Consider the following 18,396-nt stretch of genomic DNA (forward strand, 5'->3'; position numbering starts at 1 on the left):
AAACCCAAATCAAACAGCCTGAAAACAAAATGAGCAAGTATAATGCTGCTTTGAAGTATCTCTGTCCTTTAATATTCCTAGTCATGTATTCATTCAGTTGGAAGGAAAAACTTATTTTGGAATAAAATGTGCAACTCTAGATTTGCCCACTGATCCTCTCTTTCCAAGCTTTATCAGGAGTGAAAGCGGCTCTAGATTCTCAAAGCCAGTAAAACATTAGCTCTGGCCAGGAGGCCCTACACAAAGTTGGAAAGGTTTGAGCTATAGATCTGGCATGAGACTTCAAGTACTAACCTTGCCAAGTTCAGAGCAGCTTGTCACCATAATTATTGGCCAACAAATGTTGATTTTGTCTGTGGTGTCCCTGAATATATCAATTAAGTCATGGAGTGTTGCAGTACACAAACATATACCCCCCACTCACATTAAATATCACTTAAGTTATCTTAGTATTGCTATTGTTCCATAACTCTGATAGAGGTTGGGGAAAGGATCAATCAAGTCAGAAGAAGCATAGTTTTTATTATTCCAGATGTCATTCAGGAAGCAAAGTCTTCATGAAACCTTCCTAAATTGAGTACACCTTTTCCCCCCTGAACTCCTCCTTAGTGCTTATAAGATATTCTACATGACTTAGTACTTAAGCGATCCTTTATTTGCTAATTGCTTCATGTGTCAGACTCACTTTCACTCCACTAGAATATAAATTTTTTGAGATCAGATGGCCATCTTTTGATATTAGGAACACTGAGTAGCTCAGAGCTGGACACATAGCCTTCAATAAATAAAGCGATAAAAGATAGGTTTTATGGTTTATTAAGGCCTTTCACACATATGGTTTAAAATAAAGCAATAATACTTTAACAGAAATAAAAGCCTGATTTAATTGTGTTTACTAAGAAATACTAAAGTGTGATTCTTACATCATGATAGGAGCTAATATTGACATAGCACTTTAAAGTTTGCAAAGCTTTTTCCATATATTATCTCATTTGATCCTCACCTTATAGGTGCTACTATTATGTCACCCAGTTAATAAATAGTTGAAACAGGTTTAGGATTTAAGTCCTCTTTACTTCAATTCCATTACTCTTAACACTATGCCTTCTTCCTATTAGTGTGGGCCATGCCTTGTAATTTTCATTATAATTAGAGTTGTCATAATGGCAAAAGCCTCTTTCTTAAAAGAAAGTTATTTGTAATTTTTGTCGTTCAGTCACTTTTCAATCATGTCCAAATCTTTTTGACCCCATTTGGGGTTTTCTTGACAAAGATACAAGAGTGGTTTGCTATTTCCTTCTCCAGCTCATTTTATAGATGAGGAAACCAAAGCAAATTAGCCTAAGTAATATGCCCAGGATCACACAGTTGATATCTGAGGCCACATTTGAACTTGGGATGATGAGTTTTCCTGACTTCAGGCTCAGCACTCTACTGTACAACCTAGCTGGCTGAAATTTTTAAAATAAAAGTACAAATAATAAAATCTTGGCTAATAAATTACTATTACTGTAGTTATTCCCCAGTGATGATCACATTTATCCACTAAAATTTGTATTTACCAATAATAATGTATATATTTTATAGAAACCACATGTTAGACATCATATTACAAATGAAGAAAATAAAATTTTAGGGAAATTTTTCATAGTCATAGAGGTAAGGTTTAAGCCTAGACTCAGAATTACAGAAAGAAATTGAAAGGATTTTTAGATCTCATCTAGTTGAACCTCCTTGTTTTACAGAACATCCCTTGAAGACGGGAACTGTATTACTTTTATCTTAGTATGCCTTCAACTAGCACAGTGATTGCTCCACAAAAAGAGGCTAATAAATGCTTTTTTGAATTGAAGTGACTATTTTATTTTCAAAAAGGGAGGAATGAAGTTTTAATATGCAACTTCATCTCTTAGCAGTTTCAAAGAACCAATCTAATAACAGCATTATAGCAATATTTTAATACAAGATAAGAAATAAACAGAAATTAGAAATCTCAACCTGAATTTCATTCTATATTATGTCAAAGCTGTCTCCTAGTGACAGTTGCAAAAATATATGTAAAAATTAGAATATGTTTTCAGCTTGATTCAGAGGAAATTTAGATTCCAAAACAGAATATTTCAATGTCCTCCAGTACTTTCAGTTCATGAGACTTATATGTGTCTCAATAATTACTTTAACAAAAATGAATAAGGCCCCTTATTTTAACATTTTACCTCCTGGGATACTTTGAGAGCCAAACTGAGACTATATAATTAATTAAAGTATAGACCCAATCTTCTTTGTTAACATTAGCTTTCATTCCATTTTCTGCCATAGAACTATTTATATACTTCTATGAAATGTTTCTTTCAGGCCTTTTAAGTTAGAAAAATCCTTTGTGAAAAGATGAGGCAGCATCTAAGCATGTGTAGAACAATTATAAAAGGGTTTTAGAAACTTTGATTCACTCATTTGCATTAGAAATACAGTGTTCTTCATAAAATTTTCTTAAATTTATATTGTTAAAAGAGGGCACACCTCAGAGAAGTGGAATGAAATAATGGAAAAAGGGGTTTAATTCCCTACCTTCCCACTTTGAGACAGAGCAATAATGTGACTGGTCAGCTAAGTGGCTCAATGCTGGACCTGATGTAAGGAAAACATCTTCCTGAATTCAAAGCTGAAATGTGATACATACTGGCTGTGTGACCCTAGGCAAGTCACTTAACCTAGTTTGCTTTTCAGTTCCTTTTCTTTTAAATGAACAGAACAAGGAAATGACAAACCACTTTGGTATCTTAGCCAAGAAAATCACATGGATTTGAACATGAATGAAAAGACTGAACAACAACAAAAAAACTATGTGCCTCTGGGCAAATCCTGGGCCTCAATTTCCTAATTTGAAAATGGCAGATGATAAACAGGCTACTTATAAGTTGTTATGAATAAAATATTCTGTATAACTCAAAAGTAATACATAATAAATTACTACTAATAACATGGTCTAGTTTAATAAATGAGTAGGAGCTGGATGCATATTCAAGCTGGGAGAAGAAAAAAGGTCCAGCATACAGAGAGGAATTGCATCCTCTCTCCTCATTCCCCAGGTCTTAAAATAATTTTTTTTATTGAGTGAATGTTTTAAATGGTCTAAATATAAGCTCTTCAAAATTATCATAAATTCAAGTTAATAAACTATATAAGCTTGCAAGTGAAAATTCCTGGGAGCAGGGGCTTTAGTGGGCTCATAACTTCCAATATCCTGCCTTATACTATCCATATTTATTGGATATATCCAATATCCATAATTCTCTAATATCCAACCTTACAATATCTTGCAAACCCTTAAGAGAATTCCATACTGCTGGACTGTAGAGAGATAGTACAAAAGACAGATCTCTGGGCCTGGAGCCAGAAAGACTTTAATTCAAATATGGCCTCAGGCATAAACTCAAACTCTTTGACCTTGGATAAATGACTTAATCTCAGCTTCCCTCCATTTCTTCATCTGTAAAAAATGAGGATGTATGTGATAGCACCTATTTCACAAGGTTGTGGTGAGGAACATAATTACAAAGTACTTAGTATAGTGGTGGGCACAAAGTGTTATACAAATGTTAATTATTATGATGCAAGAGGCACAAAGTTAGAGACCAAAGTTTAAATGACAAAACAGATTCATTAACTATAAAATTGTAAAATACCATGCAGTTAAAATTAATTTACATAATCTAGCTTTTCTCAGCCTTACACAAAAGAAAAAGACAAGGGAAACCACAATTTTGAAGTAGACATGGAACAAAGCATGCTAGAATTACTGAAAATTGGTCCAATAAGACATGTGATCCAAAGAATTTAAAGCATCATAGAAAAAAATTAAAGAAACAAAATAAATATAAAGCATAAATATAAAATATAGAGAAAGAAACATAAAGCATACTTTGGGGAAACTCATATCTGATAATTCAGATATGTTCTTTTGTTATTTGCCCTTAAATCAAATGCAACAAATATTAAAGTTAATCAAAATTAGATGTGGGCATGTGTATACAAATATTCATACACCATACACATAAATACATACTCTCATATATAGGCATACACGAAAAGTCTAGACCAACCTGTGATTTCCTTGGTGTAGGGAACTCATGGTATTAAATTCCTTCCATTTATGCAGAACAACTCCCAATCTGTATTTATCAGTGTGCTGAGAACTTAAGTGACTTATTTATCCTATGGTCACCTAGCTAGCTTGTGGTAATTAGGATTTTAACCCTGACCTTCCAGTCAAGTAAAGACAAATAGTCTATAACTCTTGTGCAAATATATAGGTGTGCATTAAATATGTTTATGTATACATGTTCAATTACACATATATCCTTTTTCCATGTAGTAGACATGTTAATCTAAGTCAGAATGACTTGGATTCTAATCTAGATTCTAACATATATGGATTTTGTGTGACCAAGGGGAAGTCATATGAAGTGCAACTCTCAAGATAAATTGCAGATCAACTAAGGGTTTAGAAGGTTTCCACAGCAGAAGTCCCCAACACTTACAAAATCACAGGTTCAAACAATAATACAGATATAAAACTATATATGGATAAGGTACCAGTGGATAAACTGTTACCCTTAATTTAAGGCTTGCACTGTTATATTTCATAGATTTTCCTACTTGGTGTGATACACAGTAAACCTAGTCATTCAACTAAGAACTACTTGGAAAATTAGAAGACACCTATAAAAGCCATTAAGTACAGCTACTGTAACCAGATAAATCTGTGTGTAGGAAAATACCCTATTTTCTTTACTTTCAGCAAGACCTTTCAAACATGAGCTTGAAATTGAAAAAAAAAAATTCTAACAATTTTTAACATTACAGAATATGACCTTCACACCCTAATTTTGGCTTCCAGAATTAATTCAATATGTTTATACTATAGCACCATCCTCATCAATATCCATGCACTAATGAAACCAAGACAAGTTTTCATATCAAAAGAAAAAATCAAGACTAAATTATAAACACGAAGAGAATATGTTTCTATAAAACTGAATAAACTCAGACTGAGTTTGGACAAACAAACAGGAAAGGGGAGACCCATGAATCACAACTGACATCATGAACTTAAATTCTACAATTTAAAAATCATTAGCAAGAACTACAATGAGAGTCAATGTCTGAATACCTGGTTGGAGCAGTATCCATGAAAAGCTATAGAAAAAAAAAAAGAGAGAAGAGGACTTCAGACATTCATATAGACTAGAGAATTTAGAAGTGATGATGATGCCATAGTCTTAAAATATGCTTTAATTTAAAGGATGAAATCAAATGTTAAAAGATCTTTTTTCTCTTCCAAAAAGAGTAACCACAAGTGCTTATAAATTTTAAAACTTGGAAGGTGAACAAATGACGGCAAATAGAAACCCACGAATACTGGATAGAAATAGCACTGCTAAAGGTAATTCAGAATAAAGAAAAATTCAAAATAAAATTCAGTGATTCATATCAATTAACCTCCCTTTGCTGATTCATTCATCTAGAAATTGTCAGTATTAACTACTTCCTCTACTTACCCCATGAAGATTTTAAAAGGAGATAGAAATGGCAACCTTTAAAGATGGTAAGAGTTAAATATATACTTATTTTTTAGTGCTAGTTACAAGTACAATCCCCTTTATTACTTCTGGCCTGATGCCACTTCCCTACAGGTAATTATATACCTCTCTGTGTTACATGACTAAATTTGGAAAAGCCCTTTGATTAACAAAGAGTTTTCTTTCAAGTGGACTGTAATGCACAAATCGTTGATGTACAAGATTGTGTTATTTTTAGCTAGCAAAATTGATGCCAGAGGCACCATGGTATGGTATTTAGAGAACAAGTGTTAGAACTAATAAGGTCTGGCTTTAAGTCTTACTTCAGACACACATAAGCAGCCTGTGTGGCCAAATCACTTAACCTTGATGCTCTAGACCAATATCTAAAATGGTAAGTTAAAGAACAGTTGATTTTTATTGCTTGGGAATTTCCTATGCCAATGAAATCACAGATCCATTTCCTATTCTTAAAGTACAACATTAAAATCCAGGATATTTTAAAAGCATGGAATAAATAATAATTTAAAATCAATATTTAAAAGCAATATCATATCAGGAAAAAATTAATGCGCTATTTTAAGGACTTGCTCCCCAAAGCATTTATTTTATTTAATAAACATGAGCAATTTGATGTTTAAAAAAGCAATCTTTAAGCATTATACAAACAGGCAGCATGATACCAAAAATAAGATAGTATTTTTATTGTCGAGCTTTTGTTTTTCTCAAAGAAAACTAATCTCAAGTACAAGATGGGATGAGAGGATACATCTGTTTCAGAAGGAGAGTAGTAATAGGATCTTCAGCTACCTAGATAGCCACTACAGCTTTCCTTTAAAAGCAAGGCAGCTGAGGAATTCCTGACTTTATTGTTTATTTTATTTTTCAAAAGTAAGTAATGTGGGAAACTGCTGGTCTAGACTTATTAAAACTGCTTGCTGTTGAAGTAGAAATTATAAGAATCTTAGGAGAAAGGGCTAAATCCAGGATGAAGTCAAGCCCAGCATATGGTATGATCCCGAGATTTTAGGAGAGCAGATTTCAAAAAAGCATAGATAGGACAAAGAAGGAAGCTATGTGAAGAGAATAATTTAGATAGATATACAAGGAACCATGTATTAGTCTAGGCCTAGGACTTCTTAAATTTTTCCAGTCACTACTACTTTTCACCTGAGAAATGTTTACATGACCCTCACATTTATAACTATATAAAATAGGTATACAAATCAAATATTAATTTTTTTTTAAGTGTGGAAGAACACTCTAGGAGAACACTGGTAACCCAATGACTTAGGCCACTCTCTAAGATGATAAAATATAGGATAACTAAAGATATGCAAAGGGATATTTTCTGCTTTTAGCAATTCAAATCTAAAATCTTTTTAAAACACTGATTATAGGGGCAGCTAGATGGCGAAGTAGATAGAGTACCAGCCCTGAAGTCAGGACCACCTAAGTTCAAATCTGAACTCGGGCATTTAACACGTCCTAACTGTGTGACCTTGGGCAAGTCACTTAACCCCCCAAAAACACAAAAACAAAAAACAAAAAGTTATTATTAAGATAGTCACATTTCTTCAAGAACCTAATATAGTTAGATTTCAACAAAGTATTTAACAAAGTCTCTCATCACTCCTTGTGGACAAGATGGAAGGATGGAGGAGCTAGAATAATCAATAAAATAGCTGGGTAATAAATCAACACATATTCATTAAATTCTTTTTATATGTCAGGCATTTTTAGCTACTTAGGATACAAGTACAAATAATGAAATAATACCTACTCATGAGAAGCTTACACAGTAAACCATAATGTAGCAGAAATATAAACATTAATAAAAAATAGGTAAATAAAGATTGGTTGGAAAGAAAGCTACATTACTGGCTTTTTTAAGGAAAGTTTTCTTTAAGCAGAGAATGTTTGAATTGTGTCTTACAGAAGAGAAGGATTCTGTGAGGCAGAGGAAGTGTGCATGGCAAATATGTGGGATGGCCAATACAATGGCATAAAAGCAGAGGGTAAAGTGTCTTGTGCCAAAGAACAGAGAAGGCTAGTTTAGTAGGATTAGAGGTGGAGGAAGGAGAATAATGAACAATGAAGCTAAAAAGACAGATTGGTGCTAGGTTGTAAAGGGCTGTAAAGAGGAATTTTTATTTGATTCTTGAGGCAACAGGAAACCACTGGAGATTACTGAGAGTAGGAGCTCCACATTCTCACATGTGTTTCAGGAAAATTACTTTGGGAGCACTGTGTATGATGGACTTCATTGGTGACAGATTTGGGACAGATACCAATTGGGTTATTATTGCAATAATCTAGGCAAGAGATGATAAGAGCCTGAACCAAGGTAGTCCATGTGAATGAAGGAATTAGAAGAAATGTTGAAAAGGTAGAAATGGCAAAATTTGACAAGTAAATGGATATATGAAATGAGGGAGAGAGTAAGGATTGCAAGATAAAGCAGAGGTTAGGAATCTGAGAGACTAAGAATTGGAGGTACCCCCAAATAATAAAGTTTTTAAAAAGGAGGGCTTTTGTTTTGTTTTGCTTTGCTTTAGGGGGGAAAGACAATAAATTCAGTTTTGGACATATTCAGTTTAAAATGTGTAAATAAAATGAGAATAGAATGACCAGAGCCAATGAGTACTCATTGATTAATCAATTCCATTTTGAAGAGATCTCTAGTGTTGTACCCATCTTCAAAAAAAGAAAAAAAAAATTATCAGTAAAGAATTTTATAACAGGTGATTATCAAATTTGCATAAAGTTGAGAGTAATACTTGACATTTTAGATGAGCCAGATTTATTTTTTAATGTGTGGCCTAAGTTCCAATGGTCTCGTGATGAAGAGAGCCATCTGAATCCAGAGAGAAGATACTGAGAATTGAATGTGATTACAACTAGTATTTTCACTCTTTTTGTTGTTTGCTTGCATTTTGTTTTTTTCTCATTTTTTTTCCTTTTTTGATCTGATTTTTCTTGTGCAGCCTAATTGTGGAACTATGTATAGAAGAATAGCACACGTTTAACATATATTGGGGATTAGTTGATGTCTAGGGAAAGGGATGAAAAAAAATTTAGAACACAAGATTTTGTTTTTTTTTCCTGAGGCTGGGGTTAAGTGACTTGCCCAGAGTCACACAGCTAGGAAGTGTTAGGTGTCTGAGATCAAATTTGAACTTGGGTCCTCCTGAATTCAGGGCTGGTGCTCTATCCACTGCGCCACCTAGCTGCCCCCTGAACACAAGATTTTGTAAGGATGAATGCTGAAAATTATCCATGTGTGTGTGTGTGTGTATATATATATATATATATATGTATATATATATATATATATATATAAAACAAAAAAACAACAACAACAAAAAAGATAATATTGAGAGGGCAATTGTAAGGATTGCGATTATTTATAGCCAGAAATAATGCTTCTAGATTTATCATTAATGATTTATTTTCATTTTTCAAATTTTAAGATGTGTGGAAACATTAGAAGATATAGAAAAGGACAAAAACATTTTTAAAGAAATGTCAAAATAACAAAAATTGATATTATAAAACATAAAATTACATCTGGAAAAAAAAAAAAGGTGAGCTGGTTAGAACAATGGACTTAAGATAAAATTTAAGAGGAATAAATGTAGTCATGGGACTGAGAAGAGAGAAACTATCTAGTGCATTCTTTTAAAATTCTATGCATGGGCTCCAAAAAACATCAACTGTATAAAAATATAAAGTGGAAAAATTATGGCTAAACAATTCATGTGAAAAAGATTTTCAAGTTAAAGTGGAAGAAAGGGACAACATGAATCAGTGGGTGAAAACAGAAAAGAAACTAATGACATTAAAGTTCCAGGAAGAAAAGATTATGTCCAGACCTAAAGGGAAAATGGTTCATCTACACACATCAGGCTACTGGGGGTACTTAACTGTTGTCTTGTGTCCACATTTTTGGAAATAAATCAATAAACTGCAATGAGTCTAGAATAGGGCTCCTTAAACTTTTTCCAATCGTAACTCCCTTTTTTCCTGACCCTGGGTATATAAATTTGTAAAATAGGTATATAAATCAATTTCATGACCCCCACATTCACTTACGTGATCCCATATGGGGTCATGGAAAACAATTTAAGAAGCTTTGGCCTAGAGAAAAAACAGAAAGGATAATGAGAGAACTGGAAAGTACATCATATTAGAATCAGATATGAGAATTTGGGACATTTTACCAATGAAGAAAGAACATTTAGGGACTATATGACCCTTGATTCCAAAGCATATCCTGTATAAGCTAGGATTAGTGTTGAGCTTGCTCTATTTAGTCTCAAGAGGAATGCAGCAAATTAGGCAGATTAGATACAAGATACAAAAAGAAAAATTACATTTGATATGGAAAACTTTCTTACAGAAACTTTCTATCAAAAATTGGCATTTCATTATCAAGACATAGGGGGTTCCCTATTAATTGAAGGCTGGATGATGACTTGGATGTATATCTTTTATAAGAATCTCTTTTTTTTATCATTTTATAAGAATATATATTTTTAAAAATATGAATCTTTTAAAAAAGAGTCTCTTGTTCAAGGAAAGACTGGACTAGATCATTTCAATCTACCTTCACAAAACCTCTGAAGACTAATGGAGAACTGAATACTTGCCCCTTGATTCTACTTTATTTGAAAAGGCAATCCTCATTATACTCTTCATTCTATATTATTATTTTTAAAAAGGCTTGAACTACTGCATACATATTAATGTATATTCAATGGTCTCAGACTACATGTAATCTTTAATGTGTCTGTTCCTATCAATGTCATGAGTTGTAGATTATAAATTCTTTTAAGACTTAACAATTACCTCTTTTCCTCTTGTATATAGCAATAACTTCATGCATAAGGAATAAGTCATGTAATGAGGGCTTTTAAAAGAATGACAATCTTGGCATATACTGTATCAACTCTTGATAAAGTATGTGTTAAAAAAATAAGTACATGTCAAAGATATAAAATTAGATGAGATATTTAAGACATTTTCATTTTTTAAAAATTCATCTTAAATCTTATCCTGCATACATCAATTTGGAGGGGAGAAATTATAGCACAAAATACAAAAATTGAGACTCTGAATACTCCCAATGTAATACCAAAATGTATTAACTATTTTCCTAGTCATTAAAAAATTTCCTGGTAACATTTAAAGATAATAGGAAGTTACCTGGGTCCAACTGTCATAACAACTTTCCCTGACACAGCCTCTACCCTACTTCAGTTTACCTGACTTTCAACATGTTTCTTTTTTTCTCTCTACTTGAAATGGCTCCTTCCCCCCAGTGGAAGAATGACATTTTAGAGCTAGAAGAGGACTCACAGACCTCACTTTTCCTTCCCCACACCCACTTCCCCTTTCTTAATAGCCTCCTTTAATTAAGATACCACTTCTCTCTGCTTATTCACATAGCTCATGTCTACTTCACATGCATATATAGTCAATGCTGGGTTATACAGCATGGTTTTATGTTGCAATCTAGGTATTCCTTCATCATGTAAATATACTCGACTTCTCAAGTTTAAGATCCTCCAGATGATTCTAAACTTTTATATCCTCCCTTTGGGATGCCATGCCAAATATCAGTGTTATAGTAATTTAAAAAAAATGATTTGATAAAGAATTTTTTTATTGTTCTCTTTTTATGAGGGCTTATTTAGGAGAGACCATGCTAAAAGAGAGCCTTTTCCCTACTATTTATTGTAGTCTTCTCCTAACTCTGGAAAAATCAATAATGATTGAACAATTATCTTTGGAGTGTTGATTTGGAAATAAACATTATATATATATATATATATATATAGTGAAAAGAAGATAAAACTGTGTGCCTGTGTAGTGGGTACTGTAAATTTATAGATGGGAATTATTTTTTTTAAAAATTCAACTTTTAAATATTTCAAATATTTAAGAGAATCCAGGCAGATTTTTTTTTTTGTACAATCTCTCATTTCCCCCAAATTTCTCAAAATATTCAGATGTAGCCAAATTCTATTGTCAACAATCCCCAGGTGTGAATAAATTAACAAAAAAATATTCTTGACACATTTCTCTAAAGGTGGAATAGAAAAGACTTCTTGAAAGTTTCAAAAATTTGTAGAAAGGAGCTTTGAAATATTGAAGAAACAAATCAAAAAAAATTTTTTTTAAAGTTTTGAACCATGGTTCAAATTCAACCATTTCAAAATAATACCTGCACTAGGAGTACGTTAAGTTAAAACTTGCAAACAAATTGCTTTAAAATTTCTATTTTTAATTACACTACAACAGAATGAATATCCGATTGAGGAGAGAGAAAAATTCAAGAAATCTGATGATTTTCTACCAGAGAAGCTTCTTTAAAGAGACTATTTACTCTACTTAAAACTAATTTCATCTCTTCCATTCATCAGGCTAGATTTTTTAAATCTGAAAAACTGCATTTGGATTTCAAATGACACCAGCCTTTCTTCCTCAATGTTTGATTAAGCAACCAGAAAGGAAAATATATCCTGACCATCTTTTCATACCTGCCACATCCTCAACAAAACCCACAATATAAGCAATATCTCTCCACTGACACGTGTTGGGGTCAGAAATTTTATTTCTAGAGGTAGTTAAACAGGGTTTTCCCTCCTTAGCCCTAGTAGGAGAGGGGGTAAAAAAGAAGAGAGAGGTACAGTCTCTGAATAATAGTTTCTTCCAGTTAGTGACTTCCATAATACCTACCCCACAAGTGAGTGCAATTAAAAGCTCTATGTTTGAAACCTCAGTTTGAGAAATTTCACTGCCTCTCCTCTTCACAGACACTTTGGTCACACACCTCTGTCCAGCAAAAGCCTGGAACTTTCTCCACCTCACTATCTACCCACAGAGTTGTTAAAAGTATGTTTGCAGGGAATTTGCTCATTAAGATAGTATTACTTTCCTGTTAAATTCATTTTTTAAAAAATCTTCCATTTCTATATTAGTATTAGGAAAAGCTGCCATATTTTTGGTTTTTCTGAGGTTAAGGCCTTATATGATGCCAAAATAAAAGGAACTAAAAGCAAAATAGATGACATGCAAGTTGTACAAAATGCATTCAACCTTTTCTGTTGGTCTGGGAACTTTGACTTCTATTTGCTACCTCAGCTTTATTAATGTCCAGTAATGGGTATTCAAAGACTGCTTTTTTTGGAAGTGACAAACTGGTGAGAGCAACCTGACCAGTCTAAATGCCATCAAAATAATAGATATCCTTTTCAAGCACTTGGTGCCTTGCCCTGACTTTTAGGTTTGTTTTTTTGTTTGTTTGTTTGTTTTGAGGAGGGGGGGACAAGAAAGGGGAAGTAGACACCAAAACATGCAAAGAAAATGAGTGTTTGGGCCTTAGTGCTATGACTCAGGAAATGCTGTGCTATTGGTGACTGCACAACCTCTTTTAGCTGATTTTCTACTGAAAAACCGGACAGCCCGACAAAAAGCAAAGGGGCTATTTCCTGAACCTGATGCAAAAACCTCTTTCTCCTAAAAAGATTCGAGGAAACATTTTATTTCTTTAAGATGTTCGAAACTAACATGTGCGCTAGGCTCTCCAAACCCTGGCTGGCAGCCCAATTCCATAGAACTCCGAAAACCCCGGAGACATGGGAAAAAGTGTTAGGTTCCCCATAGACTAAAGCTCCAAGTTTGAAATCCATTTCGATTCTGTTCAACCAACACGATCGTAGGTGCCAAGTTGCTTATTTCTCGTTGTCCTAAAAGAAGGGACTGGGTCAGCGGAGGAGGGTAGGGTAAGAGCAAAATGGAATAGTTCCTGGCTTGCAGCTAAAAGAAACAGAAACTGGAAAAGGGAGAGGGAGCGGGTGGGAAAAGGTGAGGCCTGGGGGCTGTATCTGAGGACCGTGAAAAGCCAGGGGGACCAGGGTACCCAAAGAGGAAGGGGATGCACTGTCCGCAGGTGAGGGGGATTCAAAAGGTCTGCATTCCTAAGCCTCCTCCTGGCTCCCTCAAAAGCCACAGAGCACCTGAACCAGTCGCAAAGCAACAGGGGGCTTGGTGAGCAGGGGTCCAAGGAAGGGGTCTTGCGATTTTTCCCCACCCGCAGCTAGATGACTGGGAGCAGTGAAGGGGTGCATCCGCCACGCCCCTCCATCTCCACCAGTATCCCCCAAACCACTCATCCTCAATCTGCGTGGCCCCTAGGAAGGGCAGGACGGGGTACACATTCACCCTTGCAGCTTCGCTTCTTACCGGTGATGTCCAAGTAAATGTCCTCCTGCTCCAGGTCCACCAGGTCCTCGGAGGTGGAGTTTCTGCTCTTCTTGGCTCCCAATAAGTCCAGCGAGCTCCTGGTGGTGGAGACCTTGAGCCAGCTTGATGATCTTCTCTCGTTCTTCCGCTTCATGGAGCCGAGCGCGTTGCGTCCAGGGACCCACGACCATTGCCCTTAGCTCCCGCCCGTGAGGCCGTAGCTGTAGCCAGCCCCGCACCAATGCTCTCCAGAGGAGGAGGAAAAGCAGGGGGCGGGAGCGAGGGGGTGGGGAAGGGGAAGCGATGGTGCTTGGTGTAGTGGCGTCGGTGGTGGCGTCGATGATGGTAGGGGGTTCTGGCGGTGGTGGTGGAGCTGGGGGGGAGGGTGAAGGGGGAGACTGGGGACCAGAGCCTCCGCAGCTAAGTGGGAGGAGGAGGAGGAGGAGGAGGAGGAGGAGGAGGAGAGGAGGAGGAGGAGGAGCAGCGACTAGCTGAAGGAAGTGGTGGAGGAGGAAGAAGAGGAGGAGCCCAAGTTAACGCTCTTCTTCGCACTACGAAGAGCCTCAGCTATCAAACTAGGAAGCCCCTACTTCGCCACCGCCACCTTTTGCCCGCAGCCCCCTCGGTGGCTGCGGCGGCGGCAGCAGCAATAACAGCGGCAGCTCCTCCTTCTTCTCCTCCTTCTCTCTTTAACCCGCCCCCACGTTCCCTGCAGCTTCAAGGTGGTGATGATGGTAGAAGCTGCCTGATGATGGTAACACAGCAGCTATTAAGGCTGCTACAGCCCCGGTGGGTGAGACGGTTGAGTGCACCGGGGCCAGCAGCTCCTGGGAACCCCTGGAGGGGAATTCGGTGGAGTTTCATTCACAAAAAATGCCCACAGCCCCAGTCTAGTCCTGCAAACCAAAGCTTCTCATTGGCCGGGGGTGTGTGACGTCATGGAGACGGGGCATTATACCAGCAAGTAGCTAATGACGCCATAGAGAAAAGTATGGACAATCCCACCAATCAGGGATAAAGAGTGCCCTCCGTGGTACGGTGAACTGCCACCCTCAGCCTCCTGAAGTTTCTTCTCTATTCCCCACCCTCCTTCCCCAACTGTTTCTAAAATTTTGTTTTATTGTTTCCCGAAACTTATTGTTTCACAATACTTTTTGAATTTATAGGTTTTCACATCCCCTCGATAGTAATGATACCTGCGTCTTAATCTATATTTACATCTACGTTCATATATGATATGATAATTATCCATTCTCTACTTTCTTGAGGTGTTTATTATTATTCCAAAATAACTTTCTTGATTTTGCCTCTCTAATCCATTGAATGGAAATCTTGCAATAACATTTAAAGAAAGTAAAAATTCTATATTTTCTTCAGTTTAATTCTCAGCAGGATTTGAAATCCTTTTTTCCCTTAACTATCTATCTTAAAACAACGTGATAACGGTAACTTAAACTAACTAGCCCCTAAATGTGATTCACTGAAGACTTTCTTCTCGCCTAGATCTTTCTTATCTATTAAACTGAAGCACTGAATCACTTTGACCTGATCACTTCTATTATTGTTGGGGGAAGGTAGTCTGGAAGAGAATTGCATAAGCATGGGGATCAGTTGTATTGTCACCGCCAGGGGCTATGGTGTAAAGATCATTCAGGATTAGATCAGAGAAGGAAACCCCTCTCCCTCAATCTTCACCCAGACAAGTCCTTCCTTTCACTAGTTTAGAAATTTCTTAGTTTTTTCTTGTAACAAATTCATTTAATCACCACTGCCTTTACTATATATATATAATGAAAATTGCTTCCAAAATTATAACTTCACCCTTGACTCCTATTTATCTTCTATGTTATCTCTTATACATCACATGCTTATGTCCACAACATATTTTTCCTCCAAAATTTATTACTCCTTTTCAGACTTACATTCTTTTCCAGCAGCATCAATATCCATGCAACTTCACGCTGGAAATATATTACCTTTCAACAATAAATTGGGAATGATAAGAGCACCTACTTCAACGTGTTGTTGTGAAGATTAAATGAAATCATATTTGTAAAAAGCATTTAGCACTGGACCTGGTACATGATATATATTTATTATTACATACTAGTATATAGTACTATATAAATGTGTTTTCTCTTCCTCCTCTTTCCAACATGATTTTGCCCCTGGAACAACTCCATATTCTATTTCTATTTAGTACAGGATAAGATGAGGGTTGGGGTCCCTTTAAGATTCCTAATTGCCCAACCCATGACTGACCTTGATTCCCAAATCCTGGTCAAAGGCACCCTTTGAATATCCAGGCCCAGCCCCCCACTCTCAGCTCAGCTTCCCCCAGCCCTCACCTGATCTGGGCTAACTGAAAAGCCCGCCAGAACTGGGTACCTCCCATCATCTTCTAGGTATAAAAGAAACAAGCTGGACTGCCCTCATTGCAGGAGCCCTCCCAGTCAATGCATGGTATCCTTCCATCCTTGTAAGGGACCCTGCCCGCCAGTGGCCACCTTTGGCCTTGGTGTCTTTCTAACTGAGTTTTACTTCCAAATTCCTACAATAAACCTTTTATTTATCAATCTAGGTTTTCGGGCCTGTAAATTCATTTTACAGGGGACACTGTGCCTCATGGGATCTATGCGCCGACAAATGGGGTTCCCCCTTTCCTTTCCCTCATTACCCTTATTTTATATGTAAGAAAACTGAGCCCCCCCAAAAAATGAAATGGCTCTCCCACTGTCTGCTTCTTGCCCACCAACTAAAATTTTGCATTTACCTTTCTTAGCTGGTTATTCAAAGCCTCCCAAAATTTGCTGCAACCTTCTCCTATCCTTCTTGTTTTATTCCACATCACTCTTCTTATTTCCTTACTCTAATTGCTATGTAAACTACATTACTTTGTTCCTTCTTGCCTTGGTGACTTTATTAACATTGCTTCTGATTCTTTGAATGTTCTTCCATTCTCTTTTTGGTCTGTTAAATTTTTACTTAACTTTTGAAACCCATCATCCATTCCATAAAATTTTTCCAGGTCCCTGTGGTTAATTCCCTTTTCCTTCCTGAAAATAACACTTTGAACTTCTCTTATGTACCAAGTATTATTCTAGAGTAGTTATTTGTAGGCTATTGCTCTTTTCTAGAATGTAAGCATTGTAAGAGCAGGGATGATTTTCTAATTTAAATTTCTTATTTCTTCCAGTACCTAACACATTATTCCACACAGAGAAGTAATTTTATGTGTCCTGAACTGAATAGAATTTTTCTGGTATGCTGGAATGTAATTTCTTCAATATGGGGACTTCTAAGTGTGGAAGATCTCTAGACTGATGAAGAAAAGCAGTTCCTCTGGTAACATATTGTCCAAGAGAGTTGCTTAAGACACAATGTGATTAAATGATCTGTCATTTTGTGTAAAAATTTTTACATTTTTACACAACATGTATGTAAGCCACAGAACTTGAACATAGGTCTTCATGACTACAAGATCAGTCTTTTATTCATCACACTAGCTGGTGGCATAGTAGCCATAGCAAAGGATCTGGAGTCAGGAAACCCTGAATTAAAATTCAACCTCAGACATTAATAGCTGTGTGACCCTGGGCAAATCAGGTTTACCTATGTTTGTCTCAGTTTCCTCACCACTGTGTGAGGAATATTGTGTAAGGATAATAATAGCACTTACTTCACAGGCAAGGATCCTAAGAAGTAATATTTAAGCGCCTAGCACATAGTAGGTATTAAACAAATGCTAATTCCCTTCCTCCTTTCCCATACTAGATTGCATCTCCTTAATTGAAGTTATTTTCCTAAAGTGCAGTTCCCACTATATCACTCCTTTACTCATTAAACTCCAGGAGCTCTCTGTTGCTTCCAAAATCAAATATAAAATGATCTCTTTGGCATTCAAAGCCCTTCATAAACTAACTTCCTCCTACTTTTCCAGTTTTGTACTTTCTTCCCCATCACATACTCTTCAATCCAGTGATAGAATGGATCAAGGAGACAGGAAATTGTGTATAGGGAACAAATAGAAAGAATGTCAGTCTGGCCAGAATATAGAGTATGTGAGAACTAAAAATAAAAAAAGTCTAGAAAGGTAGAAGCTACATTGTGAAGGTCAAGTGCCAAAGAGAATTTATATTTTATCCTAAACATAATAGGAAATTACCAAAGTGTATGAACAAAGGATATGCCTGTGATTTAGGAATAGCAGCTTGACAGGATCATTTGAGAGGTGAGAATCTAGATGGAAGCAGAACAAAACCAGGTGAGAGGTAACAAAAGCCTGAACTAGTGTGGTCATGTTGGTAGAGAGAAGAGGAGGATGTGAGAGATACTCTGCATGCAGATTACACAAAACTTGGCAGTTGATTGGCTATAGAGGAGTCAAGAATGATTCTTAGATTGTGACTGAATGATAGTACAGTCAAAACTATGATTTTTCTTAGAGCTTCATCAGTTTCAAAATAAAATCTTCTGGGGTGTGACCTTGTACAGTATATCTTTAAAGAAGAAAAAGGAATTTGGAGAAGCAAATTCCCAGTAAACAGAAGCAGAAAAACAAAAC

At 36.1% G+C, this 18,396-nt stretch overlaps 1 protein-coding gene across 1 annotated transcript in view; it reads right to left on the reverse strand.

Moving 5' to 3' along the window:
* Nucleotides 1-14,700, reverse strand: part of CDC14B (cell division cycle 14B) — a 96,571-nt gene extending 81,871 nt beyond the window's left edge. The window contains exon 1 of the mRNA XM_074281682.1: nucleotides 13,833-14,700. Coding sequence (XP_074137783.1) covers nucleotides 13,833-13,986 — 154 coding nt within the window. The 5' untranslated portion in view covers nucleotides 13,987-14,700. The remainder of the gene's footprint in view (nucleotides 1-13,832) is intronic.
* Nucleotides 14,701-18,396: the final 3,696 nt, after the last annotated feature.

This window comes from Sminthopsis crassicaudata, chromosome 1 (genome assembly GCF_048593235.1).
Source record: "Sminthopsis crassicaudata isolate SCR6 chromosome 1, ASM4859323v1, whole genome shotgun sequence".
Taxonomy (NCBI): domain Eukaryota; kingdom Metazoa; phylum Chordata; class Mammalia; order Dasyuromorphia; family Dasyuridae; genus Sminthopsis; species Sminthopsis crassicaudata.